The 14,326-nt window shown below is 42.4% G+C and overlaps 1 protein-coding gene across 1 annotated transcript; it reads right to left on the bottom strand.

Moving 5' to 3' along the window:
- Positions 1–8,278: 8,278 nt before the first annotated feature.
- On the bottom strand, positions 8,279–14,067 carry LOC115593242 (zinc finger protein 703-like). Its single transcript, XM_030436721.1, has 2 exons — positions 13,445–14,067; positions 8,279–11,773 (listed from the first exon to the last, which is right to left on the bottom strand). Exons 1-2 carry the CDS (start codon positions 13,676–13,678, stop codon positions 10,247–10,249), a joined length of 1,761 nt encoding a protein of 586 aa, XP_030292581.1. The 5' UTR covers positions 13,679–14,067; the 3' UTR covers positions 8,279–10,246.
- Between the last annotated feature and the right edge of the window lie 259 nt (positions 14,068–14,326).

The following is a 14,326-nucleotide window of genomic DNA, read 5'->3' as shown; positions in this document are numbered from 1 at the left end:
AGACACAACTTCCTCCCTCGTACTAATAAATAGCTGCATAGCGACTTTTGTGCTTCATTTCCACATTCCCGTGATTCCACGTCATGCTTCAGCAAACACATCCAAATCCATCAAATATGCAAAGACACAAAAATGTAAAAACTAATGTACCATCTCATTCGCGTTCCCATCCGCTGACATGACGTCACCCAGATCTGCAGCTGCTTGCATAATGATTAAAGCCAGTCAGGCTGTGAGACGCGGAAACAGTGTTTCATCATTCGCAGCTACTAAATCACAGAGTCCAGGCACAAGACATCTGTTGAAAGCTGATTCCTTATCAGCCTTCCAGCATGATTTGGGGAACATCTGGAGTTTCTGAGGAGTTTGGCACGGTACGGGCTACAAAACTCAAAAAGACGACTAATTTTCTAGAATGTGTTGACACAGACTGTATTCAAAGTGATCAATGGGAGCATAAAATGTATTTTTAATGAATGTGGTGCGCATGAGGGAAACCAGAGAAAGATGTCTGAGACTGCTTTCTTAATTAAATCACATTTTGATATTGAACATTTGGTTCAAGTCACACCCCAGCCTACAATGGTAATATTAACGCTGCTTTATATTCTTTAATGTAAATATTGGAAACAATAGGTCCTAGATTTCAGAGAAAGTTGATAAAAACAGCTAACGACTGATGCTTACGTTAAAGTAGATTAACACTAGTTCCTTTAGTCTAGACCTGTAAAATTACAGCAAACATTTGATTGCTTTCTAGTTAGAAGACATGCTAACGATTGAAGCTTACCATTTACACACTTACTCTTGTGTTCGTCATTCTTACATAACCTTTAAAAGTTACCTCAGACTAATTCAGTTAGTTAATGAAATGTTTCTTGGATTTGGCAGTAGCATTGATTACCGTAGGTAAAAAGCTAGCTAGAAAGACATGCTAACAATTGATTTACAGTACAGTAGATTAACATAGTTCCTAGTACAATTTTTATGTAACCTCTAACAATTACCCCTGATTTTAGTTAATTAAATGTTTCTTGGACTTGGATGTAATATTTGATTAGCACTGTAGGAAACAAGCTAGTTAGCCAGACATGCTAACAATTGACACAAGCTTACATTACAGTAGATTAACACTAATTACTCTACCTTTTACTCTGGTGTTGTTTATTTTTACTTAACCTTAAAAAGTCACACCAAACTGAATTTAATGTGTGTTGGACTTAAAAGTAACAGTCATTCACTATAGGTTACAAGCTAGTTAGCCCAGACATGCTAACGATTGACACTTACAATAGCATAGATTAACAGTAGTTTCCTTCACTTTTACTCCTGTGTTTTTTATGTTTACATAACCTTTAAAAGTTAGCCCAAACTAATCTAGTCAGTTAATTAAATGGGTGTTGGACTTATAAGTAACATTCAATCACTGTAGGTAATAAGCTAGCTTAGCCCATTCATGCTAACTATAGGAGCTCACTCGACAGTAGATTAACGCTTGTTCCTGACACTATTTATGTAACCTCAACAATCATCCCTAACTACTTTAATTAATGAAATGTTTCTTGGACGTGGATGTAATGTTTAATTAGTACTGTAGGAAACAGGCTAGTTAGCCAGGCATGCTAACGGCTGAAGGTTATGTTGGGGCGTTAGTTCAAACCCTTTAAAAGCTGAATATTGTTGTCATTACGGCCTCAAACACACAAATTAAACGTTGAGAAATCCCAAACTTGACTGTTTACAAGAACGAAGATATGACTGGACAATCGCTGTTCGGGGAAAAGCTTTCAGAGAACAGGCTGTTGTGTTTTCTGAATGGAAACATGTCTGCCTGCTCACTTAATTATGATTAATTATGACTTGAATAACACACAGTAAACAAAGCAGCAAACTAGTCTACACGTACTACATCCCTGTTTTAAAGCCCCTGACTTCTCCAGCTTTAGTCTGTAACCTTTTTTTTTCTTCTAGCTTTTCGACATTTTTTAGTGATTCAACACACACACTGAACACACTGAACACACACTGAACACACATCCTGTCTGTTCTACGTTAGTGGCAGAGATCAGGTCTGCTGGTTAGACTAAACAACAGCATTTGAGTGGATTTGCTGTCCCTCATTAATCATCCTGACAGCATGAAAAACAACATTTCCTCCTTAATGACTGTATTTGAGTAATCATGTCTGCTTGTTTCCATGCAAGCATCTCTTTTCCCGTTCTGCTTTGTACTTTCTTTTCTTTCGGTCGCCATCCGTGTGTGTGTATTTTGGAGCCTTCTCTCTGACCTCCCAAGTCTGTGGCGTGGCGTCTGCACTGGGTCACGCCGTCCAATTACAGCGGTTACATTCATGAAGAGGGTGAAAAACCATAAGGAATGAGAGAATGTGGCCGTGAGGATCCAGATGCGGAAGGCAGAGGATAGTGTCACCCCCCCCTTGAATGCGGCTAACCCACCAGCACCCGCTGGCCTCCAGGCCTCTGCTGGTTGCTGCCAAAGCACGTTTTTCCGTTAAGCACCGGGTCTGTGATGCATGAGAGCTGACAACTGAGCTGGGAGCCCTCAGAGCGCAGCCAGATCAAAACCAGCTGGGGCCATGCACATTAGCAACGAAACCATAATTGCGTTTGCCCTCTTGTACACCACTAAACTCTCTCCGTCGACGTTTTTTAAACAACAGGGCTTGAGACATGAGGAAAGAGAGGTGGGATAGGGCCCTTTTTAGCAACAGAAATACCTGCTCAAGTGGAGAACAAGGACGTTATATTAACGGAGCCCTGTTCATTCTTATGAAAGCTGCTCAGTGGCGTTTTGAAGCCAAAAAAAGGTAGAAAACACCAGGATCTTCTGTGTTGAGTGTCTCTGTCTTTAGGTTTGGTGCCCGGCTAACTTGGGGATTGGGGGATAAATTAATTAAATCGTGCGGCTACTCCCGGAATTTCCCAATTTTATTGGGTCGAATTTTTCCAGTTATGACAGTAAAACGAGTGATTTCTCAGGGGTTGTGAAATTTATCCACCATTTTACAACTGCTTCTTTCACAATGTAAGTTTATGGGAGGAAGTGATTTGGGCCCAAGTACATCATCACGTGATGTTGTAATTACACAGTTTGGTCACCTTTAGAAAGTTGGCTCCAAAGCCTGGCTCTCTTCCTGGGGGCTTAACGGAGACAAACCTTTTGTTGGATGATCTAAAGGAAACAGGAAAATAAAAGGTAAAATGAAAAGTCAATCATCATTTACTCACCCCATGCCATTAGGAAGTCAACTGAGTCACCTGAGAACCTACCAGAAACATTTTTTTAAGATGAACTCTTCAACGTAGCTGCTAAGCTAAAAGTGCACAACCCGATGTGACATCCAAAAAGCTCTGTGACACTGGTTGTAAGTTAACGTTAGCAGACGTTAGCTACTGCTGCTCTCTGTTAGCAGAAAAGAGAGAGGCACTGAGATGAGGCACTCAAGAATTTGCATAAAGTCACATCAATTTGGACTGTTGCAGAAAAATCTGACCAAAGTCCTTCACAAAGAAATCCACAGTCCAGCAGTGTTTAAGAACTAAGACAGAGAGGTCACTATCCGCTCAAATATGGCCGATAAAAAGCAAATAATATATGTAGATTTAAACAGCAGTCAATGCCTACTTCAGGAGAATGCTGCAATGCACTTACGAACAAATTCACTTTCACTGTAACTATTTCCAACAAATTTCCGTCGACATGAAGATAGAGCAGACAACGACTACATTTCCACTTTTGCGTGAACTGTTCCTTTAAAAAAAACAAGCACGTGGGAGTCTCAGGATGTTATGTGCAGCTCAGTTTTTGTGGAGTGTTTTTTATTTCTGTAGGCGAAAAAAAAAAGCGTATTTTCGCCCTTTTCTCCCAGCCTGTGGGTGAGTGTAAGTTATGGGTTTACGGTGGTTTAGAAACATCAGTATAGCATGGCTGACATCTGTGTCCTCTTTATTTTTGGACCACTTGAAAAGCCCACATAGTCGGATGATGGATGAAGTGATAAAGTTGGAGAGAAGACAAAATAAAAGCAGAGAGGAATCTATTTCTGGGACGCTGCCTGCAATCCGTAACTCACAGACAATCCAGAGGAAGTATCAGGGCAGATGTTCGTGATTTCAAGCTTAATGATTTAATGGAAGAAACAATTCACCATCTCTTTTTTTTCTCTTCTGGCCTTTTTTCGCAGTGATTTAGGCTGATAAAGGGGTTAAAGCCTCATCAAGTGATGGAGGAGCAGCTCCACAGTCTGTCATCATTAATCACCGGGGTTGTCAAGCTGCACCCTGGCCTCCCTCAGACCGACCGGGGAGGCGAACCCTCATCTCCAAGAACAATACCAAGAGACTTTTTATATATTACAGAAAAATATGTCCTCCAGACTCTGGGTTTAATTTAGAGCGCTACATAAAAAGGGCTGCGGTAAGCAAGAGATCAGGGAAGCAGAGTTGTTTTGTGACGGATGGAACCCCTGGCTGACGGGGGTGAGCGTGGGTGGGGAGCAGTGAATAAGTAATCCCCTCCCTTCAGTCGTCTTTTGGCCCTCGGTTTTCTTTGTCGCTCGATGCCGGGCCTCTCTGAGGTGTGAAACTAATATAACTGATGGAAAACAGCATGACTCAGCTCGGCTCGAGTATAAATGAGGGTCGGGGGCGGAAAAGATTAGAAACAAATGGAGGAAATAATTGAGGCCCGAACAGAAAGAAATCATAAATATTGGCCGCGTGAACGAGTCATGACGAAGAGGCTGGATGAGGATTAATGAGGTGAGGAATGAGGCTGAAGCTCATGTTTAAACCTTTTTTTTTCTTTTTTCTAATAAGTGTAGAAGTTTACAGCCATGCTAGCAGTTCTGTTGGAGCTTTAAGCTAAATGCTAACGTGCCACGCTCAGGACAACTCAGAACTCTAAGATGTCCGACCTCCAACGAGAAAAAGTTTATATGGAACAGAGTCAAAGTCGGACTTCCTACTTGTATTTGCATTAGCCTGGTAAATGCAGTATTCAGATATGTTTCCAGTGCTGTAAAATTCTGTGTAAACTCGCCCAAGAGACGCCATTTTGTTTGCGGCTAGCCAGGTTTTTTGTTTACTTTTGGCGTTGCGTTGGAAATATCTACCAGTTAATTCCAACCCCCCAACGCTGACTGGAACGCAGCATTAGAAGAAAAAAAATGATTACTGTGTTCACCAGCTGTAGTTTAGCATGTTAGCATGCTAACGTTTGCAGATTAGCAGATAGTATTGCAGATATTTTTACAGCTAATGAACATTTTGACCTCCTGATGGTGACAGTTCAGTTCTTAAATTCAACTTGATGCTTACAAGTTATGAATTTATTTAAAAAAATGAATCCTGGGGGGAAACAAATGAATGTGTAGCATCACGTTCATCAACATTTAAGAGCATGTTTTTGTTATGTTCCACATATGGCAGATCGCACCTGTACTGTATGAATCAAATACGTCTTTTAGATTAAACTATTAGATTTTCTACTCAGACATCAAGCTTCAAAATGAAAGAATTATATAAAACAATATATCTTCGAAGCTATAATCTAAAAAAAACCAAAAAAAAACTTTACCCTGTTTTTATGACTGTATGCTAAGAAATAGATCCTTTCCCTTTCTCTAAACTTTCCCCAGTTATCAATATATAGTTCTTTATACTGTTGTTTATTTTACTTTATTAGGTAAAACCACATGGATAAACATCAGTGGCTTGTACCTGGGTAGGTTCATATATTTGAGTATGTATAGTTGAGTATATTAACAGAAACAAATAAGACAAACTCGAGTGGGGATGCTTAAACTGAGATGTTTCGCCGGTCACCAATAGGTGGCATCCCAGTCCAACACTCTACGTCCGCTCTCCACCTTTGTTACAGTGAACACAACTGACTGGAAATACTTGAAAGGCAAAAGCGAAGTGAAATCCATCCTATAACCATTAAAGAAACACGTCTGTCTGAAAATATCCTGTAAGATTATCTTCGAGATTTAAAGGGAAAGCGTGTGATGACTCCTGCGTTGTCGTATTAGCATCCAGCTCTTTAATAAACTAAGTGTGTCTGTTTTCTGGGACATATCGGTGGAACGTGAAACCTCCAGAGTGGGCCTTCAGGATCTGATGCCCTCCTGCCGAACTCAGACACCCCTACAGCATCTCAGACCACTGAAAGAGGAGCGCTCTCTCTTGTTACAGCGGGGACAGGCTGTTTTGACCCCTGTGGGTCTCTTGTCAGAGCTGTGAGTGACCAGCGTGGGTCATCTATACTTCGCTGAGGGTGTCACAGTGTCATGTTGCGAGGAAATGGCATATTACCGCTGCCAATCACGTGGCGGCCGCGGTAACTCGAGCGAATGTCAGGACTATCATCTCCAACAGATACGAGAAGCAGAAGTCTGACTCTGATGCTTATCAGGATCTTATACATTACAGTCAGACAGGTTTGACTCCAGCATCCACTGATGTCGCCATTTTCTGTAAAACAATCCAGGAGGGTTTTAAGTAAGGATGCTGTTGCTTTAAGGTGACACCGCAGCGCAGAGGAATGTGAGCCGTATCCCTGTGGTCCGCTCATGAGCCGCTGTCAACACAGTGAAATATTAGCAGAAGTAAAGCACACCTCAAGTCGTTAATCATGCGATTCTTCCACCGTAAAAATAGCCACTCGTACAAATCAGAAGCGAAGTCTGGCTGACATGTACACGGACAGAAGTTGACATCTTCCTTTCACTACATCACCTCCTTTTCCCCCCCAAGGCCGTTGTACCTTCCATCAGAGCTGGTTTGTACGAACGTTTGTTACGAAAAACGCCAAAGTGATCCTGGAAGACGTGCACATGGAAACTGACAGATTTAGTTGTGTCAAGAACGAAAAAGTAGAGCCAGAAAAAAGTTGAAAACAAAATGTTTAGACAAGTGCTGCTCAGGGAAATATTTTGGAGATATTCTTCTTTCTCAGAGAGTTACTGTTCTAATCTTTCTAAGATAGAAACTGTTTGTACAACGTTTATTTATGAAGAAACATCAGATTGTGTTTGTGGAGGGATTATTTCCAACAGCGAACAACCACGCCTGCTCTGCTCTGCACAGGGGTCAAGACAGTTTGTCTATTCAGTTATGGAAAAAATATTCATCAAATAAATATTTATGTTTGCACTGCCACCTTATTATAACTGTGAGTATATCTTATTCTGAGTTTGGATGTCTTGCCCCAAAACTACATTGTGCCCCTTTAAACTCACACCCCCATAAGCCCAGTCGCAAATATGTTGGCAGTTAACATTCCGGCTGCATGTTGACATTTCTACAACAGGTGTCTTATATACTTCACATTACATGTTTATTACCTAACAGGTGAGATGGCTGTTGAGCCAGTGACGCAGTTCAAGACTGTGTTTCAACATTTCACATGTGAAACCAACATATTTTTGTGTTGGTGGTGATAAAATAGATATTTTGGATGTGAAGTCGGGACATCTTCGATGTTGTAAGCCAAAATATTACATTCTCCAAACCCTAACCAAGTGTTTTTGTTTGTGCCTAAACATAACCGGAGTATAAACACCTGAACTATCTGAGAAAAGGTAAAGATATCCTGGTAAAAGTGAAGGAAGTCAATAGGAATAGTACTTTGGTAAAAGTTGAAAAGGCTCTGACATTAAATATACTTAGGCATCAAAAGTAAAAGTAAAATATACAAACATGTATATACATTTAAAAGTTTGTATATACAGTAATAGCGATAAAGCGATAACCGGTCTGGAAACTATCCGATCTGATACTCAGTATTTTTGTTGTTTTGTCGTATCTGAGCCAAAAATGCTACTTTGGCTCTGACACAACTTGTAATCTGCAAAATCACGACTACAACTACAACAATAACAGCCGTAACAATCCAAAATACAGTGAGGAGGACTAAAGTACTTCAGTTAATGTACTTAGTTCCATTTCATCGCTGACCATAAACACAACACAGCACTGTTACAAGATTGAATAGAAATCTGAACCTTAAGAAGAGTTTCATCATATTCATTGTTTGCAGAAAAGTACGTTGCCAACATTTATTTTAGCGTTTAGGTCCTGAGAACTGCAACAGGACGGCCTCTAGAAACCTGAGATAATCGCAAAAATCACATATTTTTAGTTATTATTACATTTAAGGAGTGAATGAAACCATTTCAAATTGAAACTTGTGATTTTTTTCTTGATTGATCACTTGGATGAGAAACTGACGGTGAAATGAAGACGACAGTATAAACAGCTTCAGTGTGATTTATTTAACAAAATATGACCTCCCCTTTAACTGGATACCACCACACGGTATTCCAATTATACAAAAAATATCACATCTCATTTTTCATTGATTTGCTGTGAGAATAAGAAAAAGAAAAAAGCTGAGGAGTTCAGAGAGAGAGAGAGAGAGAGAGAGAGAGAGAGAGAGAGAGAGATGTGATTTCAACATTCATCATTCTCGCAAAAGTGTTAAGACACGAAATATCAAACATCTGTCATCCGGCTTCCCACATGTCTGCTCAGAGGACTGTAAAATGAGAATAGATGGTAAACATGAAAGCCAGATTCCTGGTGAAAAATAAATACAAGTTCTCAGTAGGAATAAACAAAACATAAGGAACCAAAACAAATCATCACAAACCATCAGGGCTGAATAAACAGTTACGTGTGTTCGCTGTGTCGAGCTTACATGCATCTCTCGCAGGGAGAAAGCGACTGTGGCCGGACTTCGGTCCACGGCTGCAGCTTATTGCCATCCCCGTCGCACAACATTTCTCTGCACTACATCATCACCATCGTTTGAGAACCCTGAACATCCAAGAGCTATCACACAGCGTCCAACCATCAATTTGTCACCAAAGGGGGGGCCAGTCGCATCTGTTGCCAAAGTATCCGAGTATTGTGCAGCCATGCAAGAGCCACATTTGTCCTCTGATCTGTAGGAGTGGGGCCTGATTAGAAAAAAACCTCTTATATAATGTAGAAACAAAGAGTGAAGATGTGCTCAAGTCAAGATCCAGGACTTGCTCTCCCATCCCAGTTCAACTTGAATCCAGTCTGAAGTCACAGGAAGGAGCAACTTGCAGCGATTGAGTACAAATCTAAAGTTATAGCTCAATATTTTGTCAAATTTGCTGATTATCTTTGTGGTGGTACGTTAGATGAGAAGGATAATACCACTCTTGTATTCGTCCATTAAATAGCTAAAGATTAGCTTAGCTTAGCACAAAGACTTGAAACTGGTGGAAACATCAAGCCTGGCTCAGCCCAAATGCAACAGAATCTGCCCCTTAAAAACTCATAAATCAACATGTTTTAAGTCTTTATCGCTGTTCACATAAACACTTGTGATAAGTTAATTGCAGGGAGTCTTAATTATCGGGATAATCGTGAATTTGTGAATATTGTAAATCTTTACAAGTGAATTTTCGATTTATATTTTCAATATATAATATTGTTCCCTAACAAAGTTGATTGTTTGGTAATAGAACAAATTAATAATTTGTTTTCTTTATATGTAAAGCAAAGTGATTCTAGTATGTTTAGTGCCATTTAAAGTGTTTTGAGCACATTTTTAGGATTATTGGGATAACGTTGTGATTCGCAATTATTTCGGGGAGGAAAATCATGACATTAAATCGTCATATCGTCCCATTCCTAATCTCAGCTAATCTAGCTAATTGGCTCATGGCTCACATAGACGTGGAGCCTGTGGCAACCTGACAGGGAACATGGCTGGACACCGAACTGGGACTGAACACAGTGTCTCACTGTGGAAACAGTGGTTAGTTTGACAACTCGGGTAAGGAGGCGATTTACAGTGTGAAAAGAAGCGCCATCTTATTCGCTGAATTGAGGATTGTGGAAACACAAACCAACTCTGTTTTGGTGAGTTTTACTTATGATTGATTCAACTTTTGGATGCTTTCAAAGGAAATTCTGGCCCTTAAAAAGTGCTCCTTTAATCATACAAAAACTATAAAAATTGTCAAGTCGCTGTTTTAGATTATTTCTTTGCTGAGAGACCAAGAAATAATTTACCCTGACACTTCAGGGAACTTCCGGTTTCCCTCTGTTTCCAGTGTTTGTGCGAAGCTAAGCTGATCTGGACTGTGGTATCATATTTCTCATCTACCCGTCTGCCAGAGAGTGAATAAGCATATTTCCCAAAATGTTGAACTACTCCTTTAAACATGTGAGCAGATGGTGTATCACGGGTAGCCCAGAGCAGATGCTGATCCGAGTCTTTGACTGTAGAGGGCGTAATGAGGGTAGTACGGGCCTGTGGTGGGCAGAGAGTGCAGGGAGATGGAGGAGGGTCCAGGGGGTAGATGGACTTTACTGTAGGGGTGATAGCGAGCTAAACCCAGGCTGGGTGGAGCCCTGAGGGAGAGGGAGCTGGGCATGGAGCCTGGGCTGCTCTGGTGGGGGAGGTGGAGGTGGCAGGAGGCAGGTCCAGAGGAGGAAACCGAGAGCAGCTTACTGTCCATCCCCACAGGCAGGGATGTGTGTGTGCGCAGGTGAGCCAGCAGCTCCTCCGACGTGGTGAAACGTTTGTCGCAGGGCCCCCCGGCTGACACCCAGTTACAGGCGTGGGGCAGGGGGTCGTTGGGGAGCATGAAGCCGTAGGTGTAGAGGGGGTGTGACAGGGAGGAGGACACGCTGGAGCTCTGGTGGAGGGAGTGGAGCGGGTGGGAGGGGTACACCAATGGGAAGTTTGATTTGAGGGTGGAGGAGGGGTCGTGGATGCAGGAGTTGCAGTTGCTTCCGCCGAGATGGGATACACTTGGGTAGCTCAGACAGTAGGGGTCCCTGCACAAACCCTGCATGAAGGAGGGAGGGGAGGCACCCGTGAGAGGGCTGGAGCTCGGGTGCTTGCCAGGAACTCCCATCCCTCCCATGCTGAGGCTCGACTTAGTCGGATCCAACCCGGGAACAAACTGAGACGGGTAGCCTGCGTAAGCCCCCACCAAAGACCCGTGGTAGCCCATGTTAGAGGAGGGCAGGGGGAAGAGCGGCTGGCTCGTCTTGTAAGGAGAAATTGGCGTGATGCGTCCGGGACCGAGGCTCGGCTGCGTCGGCTCCGCTTTACCTCCCCCCTCATGGTTGGAGCCACCGTCAGAGCTGCCGTTACTGCAGTTTGTGCTGGCTCGAGCGTGGCTGGAGTTAGCATCGTGTGGACCGTCCGAGTTGTTCTTATTTACATCCGCGTCCTTTTTTGGGTGATTGTTATTGCTGCTCGTGCTGGTCGGACTGCCCCGCTCATGTGCAGCGTCTCCATTCAGAGTCTGGGAGTTTGACTGTCCACCAGGAGACTGGCTCTGTTTGTGAGGCTGCTGCTGAGTGTGTCCTGGTGGGGTGGCTCTGGAGCTGGGTGAAGCAGAGTGGGGCGGATACGACTGCTGGCCAGTGGTTGAGTTCCCATTAGTGTTGACGTTATTGCTGGGTACCCTGAACCCGACTTTATCGCCGCTGCTGGTGGTGTTGGAGCTGCTGCTGGTGACTCCCTCCCTGCGACCGTCTCCAACGCCTTTGTTGTAGGGTTTGAAGCTACACTTGTCATCCACAGAGGGACGGTGCTCCCCGAGCTTCAGGCTGGAGACGGACGACCGACTGCTGGGCTCCTTGTCCCCCTGGCTGCCGGAGGAGCTCAGCTTGGAGGAGGACGGAGGGTCTGGTTTACCAATCTGAGAGCAGGTCTGTGCCAGCAGGGCCAGGGGGCTCTTCTTGGCATCCAGCTATGACAAAATACAGATTCTGATTAGTTCCATTTAACTTTCATGCTAAAGGATGTACAGTCCTCTGTAGGCCTGAGTCATATTCTAAGAAATTCTCTGATTTCAGCCTCTTAAATGCGAATGATTTCTGGTGTCTTTCCTCCTCAGTGACCGTAAACTGAACATCTTCAGGTTGTGGACAAAACAAAACCTTGCGGCACCTTTTCATAATTTCCTGACATTTTAAGGCCCAAACAACTAATCACCAATCACTAATTACTCGAGAAAAGGATCGAGAAGGAAAGTTGCAGATATCAATGTGACAATTATGTTCTTGATTGAACGTTTTGTCTAAAAGAATCCTTAAAAGACTGAAAAATACCTGACATGAATTCCCAGGATCCAAGTGGCCATCTTCCAATTGATGTTTTTTGAGCTCAAACTTTTAATCGATAAATAGAAATAAAACAAATAAATAAACAAAAATGTTTTTCTAGAAAGCCAAAAATTCTCTGCTTCCTGCTTCCTAGATGTAAATTTTTTTTTCTGGTTTCTTAACTTGTCTTTGACAGTAAACTGAAAGTCTCTGAGTTGTGGACAACACAAGATATTTGAGGACGTCATCGTTGACATTTTTTTATCATTTCCTGATGTTTTATTGACCAAACAAATAATCAATTAATTGAGAAAAAAACGACAACAAAAACAATCATTAGTTGCCGCCCTGGATTTAGCAAGTGATGTATGTTTTCTTGATTTATCTTTTCATCTAAAAAATTTAAATTGAGAAAATAAATACACAAGAACACCATAAATTCCCAGAATCCGAGGTCAGATCTTTAAATCGCTGCTTTCGGAGCTCAAACTATCATTACGAAAAAAATCATCTTACAAGCAAAAATTATTTTTCAAAAGCCGAAAATTCTCTGGATCGAGAACAAAACATTTGTTTACGTCATCTTCAGCTTTAAAGTAAACTGACTGACATCTTACAGACCAAACAACTGATCGATTAATCAAGCAGATATTCGACAACTGAAATAATCATCAAAGGCAGAATCCTGTTTTTTTTTAAAATCTTTTCTTGATTGATCTTTTTGTCTTAAAAAAGAGAAAAAATACTAAAATATTAACTGCCAGAATCCTAAAGGGGGCATCCTCAAATTGTTGTCTTCAGAGCTCAAACGATTAGTCGATTAATCGTCAGTCGACAAAGAAATATACCATTTAACTGTCTAACGGAGGATTTGCTGCATTTCTTTGTCATTCAACGGGTTAGACAGAGAATCTCTGAGGTTTGGGACTTGAACAAAAGAAGACAGTTCAGCTCATGTTTGGCTCTGAGTGCCTGTGAGGGACATTTTTCACTTTTCAAACACATTAACTGACAAAATAATCAGTAGATTAATCGATTAGGAGAAACAGTTGCAGCGCAGTTCATTAGCATTTGTCATTATTTTTCGGCAAATTAATTGGCTAATTTGAACATAATTAAGTTGTCACTACTTGAGTGTGTTAATCTGATTTAGACTGTAATTGATCTGATACTTTTAATCGTCATGTTTCTCTTCTTTTGGGTTTTTTAAATTAGTCTCTTGTCCCAACAGATGACAGTGGGATATATTCATAGCTGTCTTTTCATTTTCACCACACCTCAGTAGAAAATGAGGCGTTTTAAAAGACTTAAATTACCTCGATGCTCACTGGTGCGGACGTCAGAGGCTGTAAATACTCGGGGTGAAGCAGGTGTCCAGTGTGCGCAGTCAACATCTTGATGACTCGGATAGGAAGCCGCTTTGCCTGTCGAAGTGGGTCCAGAGGGGTCAAGAGAGAGACCACGGCACCGGGACGAGGCTTCGCACTGTGGCTGGTCTCACTGAGCTCGATCCGCTTACTGAGTCGATCCACAGCGGGGAGATATTTCATTGGAGAGAGGGCGCTTCGCTCTGGAGATCGTTTAGTCCAAACGGTGCGTAAAATACAAAACGGTGCGTAAAACACAGACAACGTTTAAATCCAATCCATTCAGACTGCACATATGTCCCAGAAACACACAGCTGGACGTCCTTAAATGTCCCGAAGGACGGAGGAGCCTCTTCTCTCACTTCGTCTGAAGCATCTTCACCTCCGACACACGGATCCAAACCAAAAACCAAAAAGTGAACGTGTCGCTGTGCGTAAATAAATGGACACAGCGTCTCTTCTGCAAGGTCATAAAACAGCAGAGTTTACTTTATAGATCCCAAGTGTTGAGAGGAAACGTCCCACTGCGTGTCTCCGCTCCGGACTTCAGCTGCTCACTGATCTCAACAGGCAGCAGAGTGTCCGCTGGGTGGCCGCATCGGAGATGAGGAGGGCGGGGAGGACGAGAGGGGAGGCGGGGCGACGGGGGCCAGCCTCCCAGTGACAACCCTCCACATCCATTACATCCAGTGTTGGAGAAGGTAGTCACATATTTCATTTAAAGGGTAGCTCCAACAATTTGACACATTAAAGTGTGTTTACATGTTTCAAAGAGGAAAAACACACTTTAATGTCTCCAGAGGACGCTGCATGTAAGTGAGAGCCGAAGTC

The sequence above is a fragment of the Sparus aurata genome, chromosome 12 (assembly GCF_900880675.1).
Source record: "Sparus aurata chromosome 12, fSpaAur1.1, whole genome shotgun sequence".
Lineage (NCBI taxonomy): Eukaryota > Metazoa > Chordata > Actinopteri > Spariformes > Sparidae > Sparus > Sparus aurata.
The sequence above is the reverse complement of the archived record's forward strand: the minus strand, read 5'-3'. Positions and strand labels throughout refer to the sequence as shown.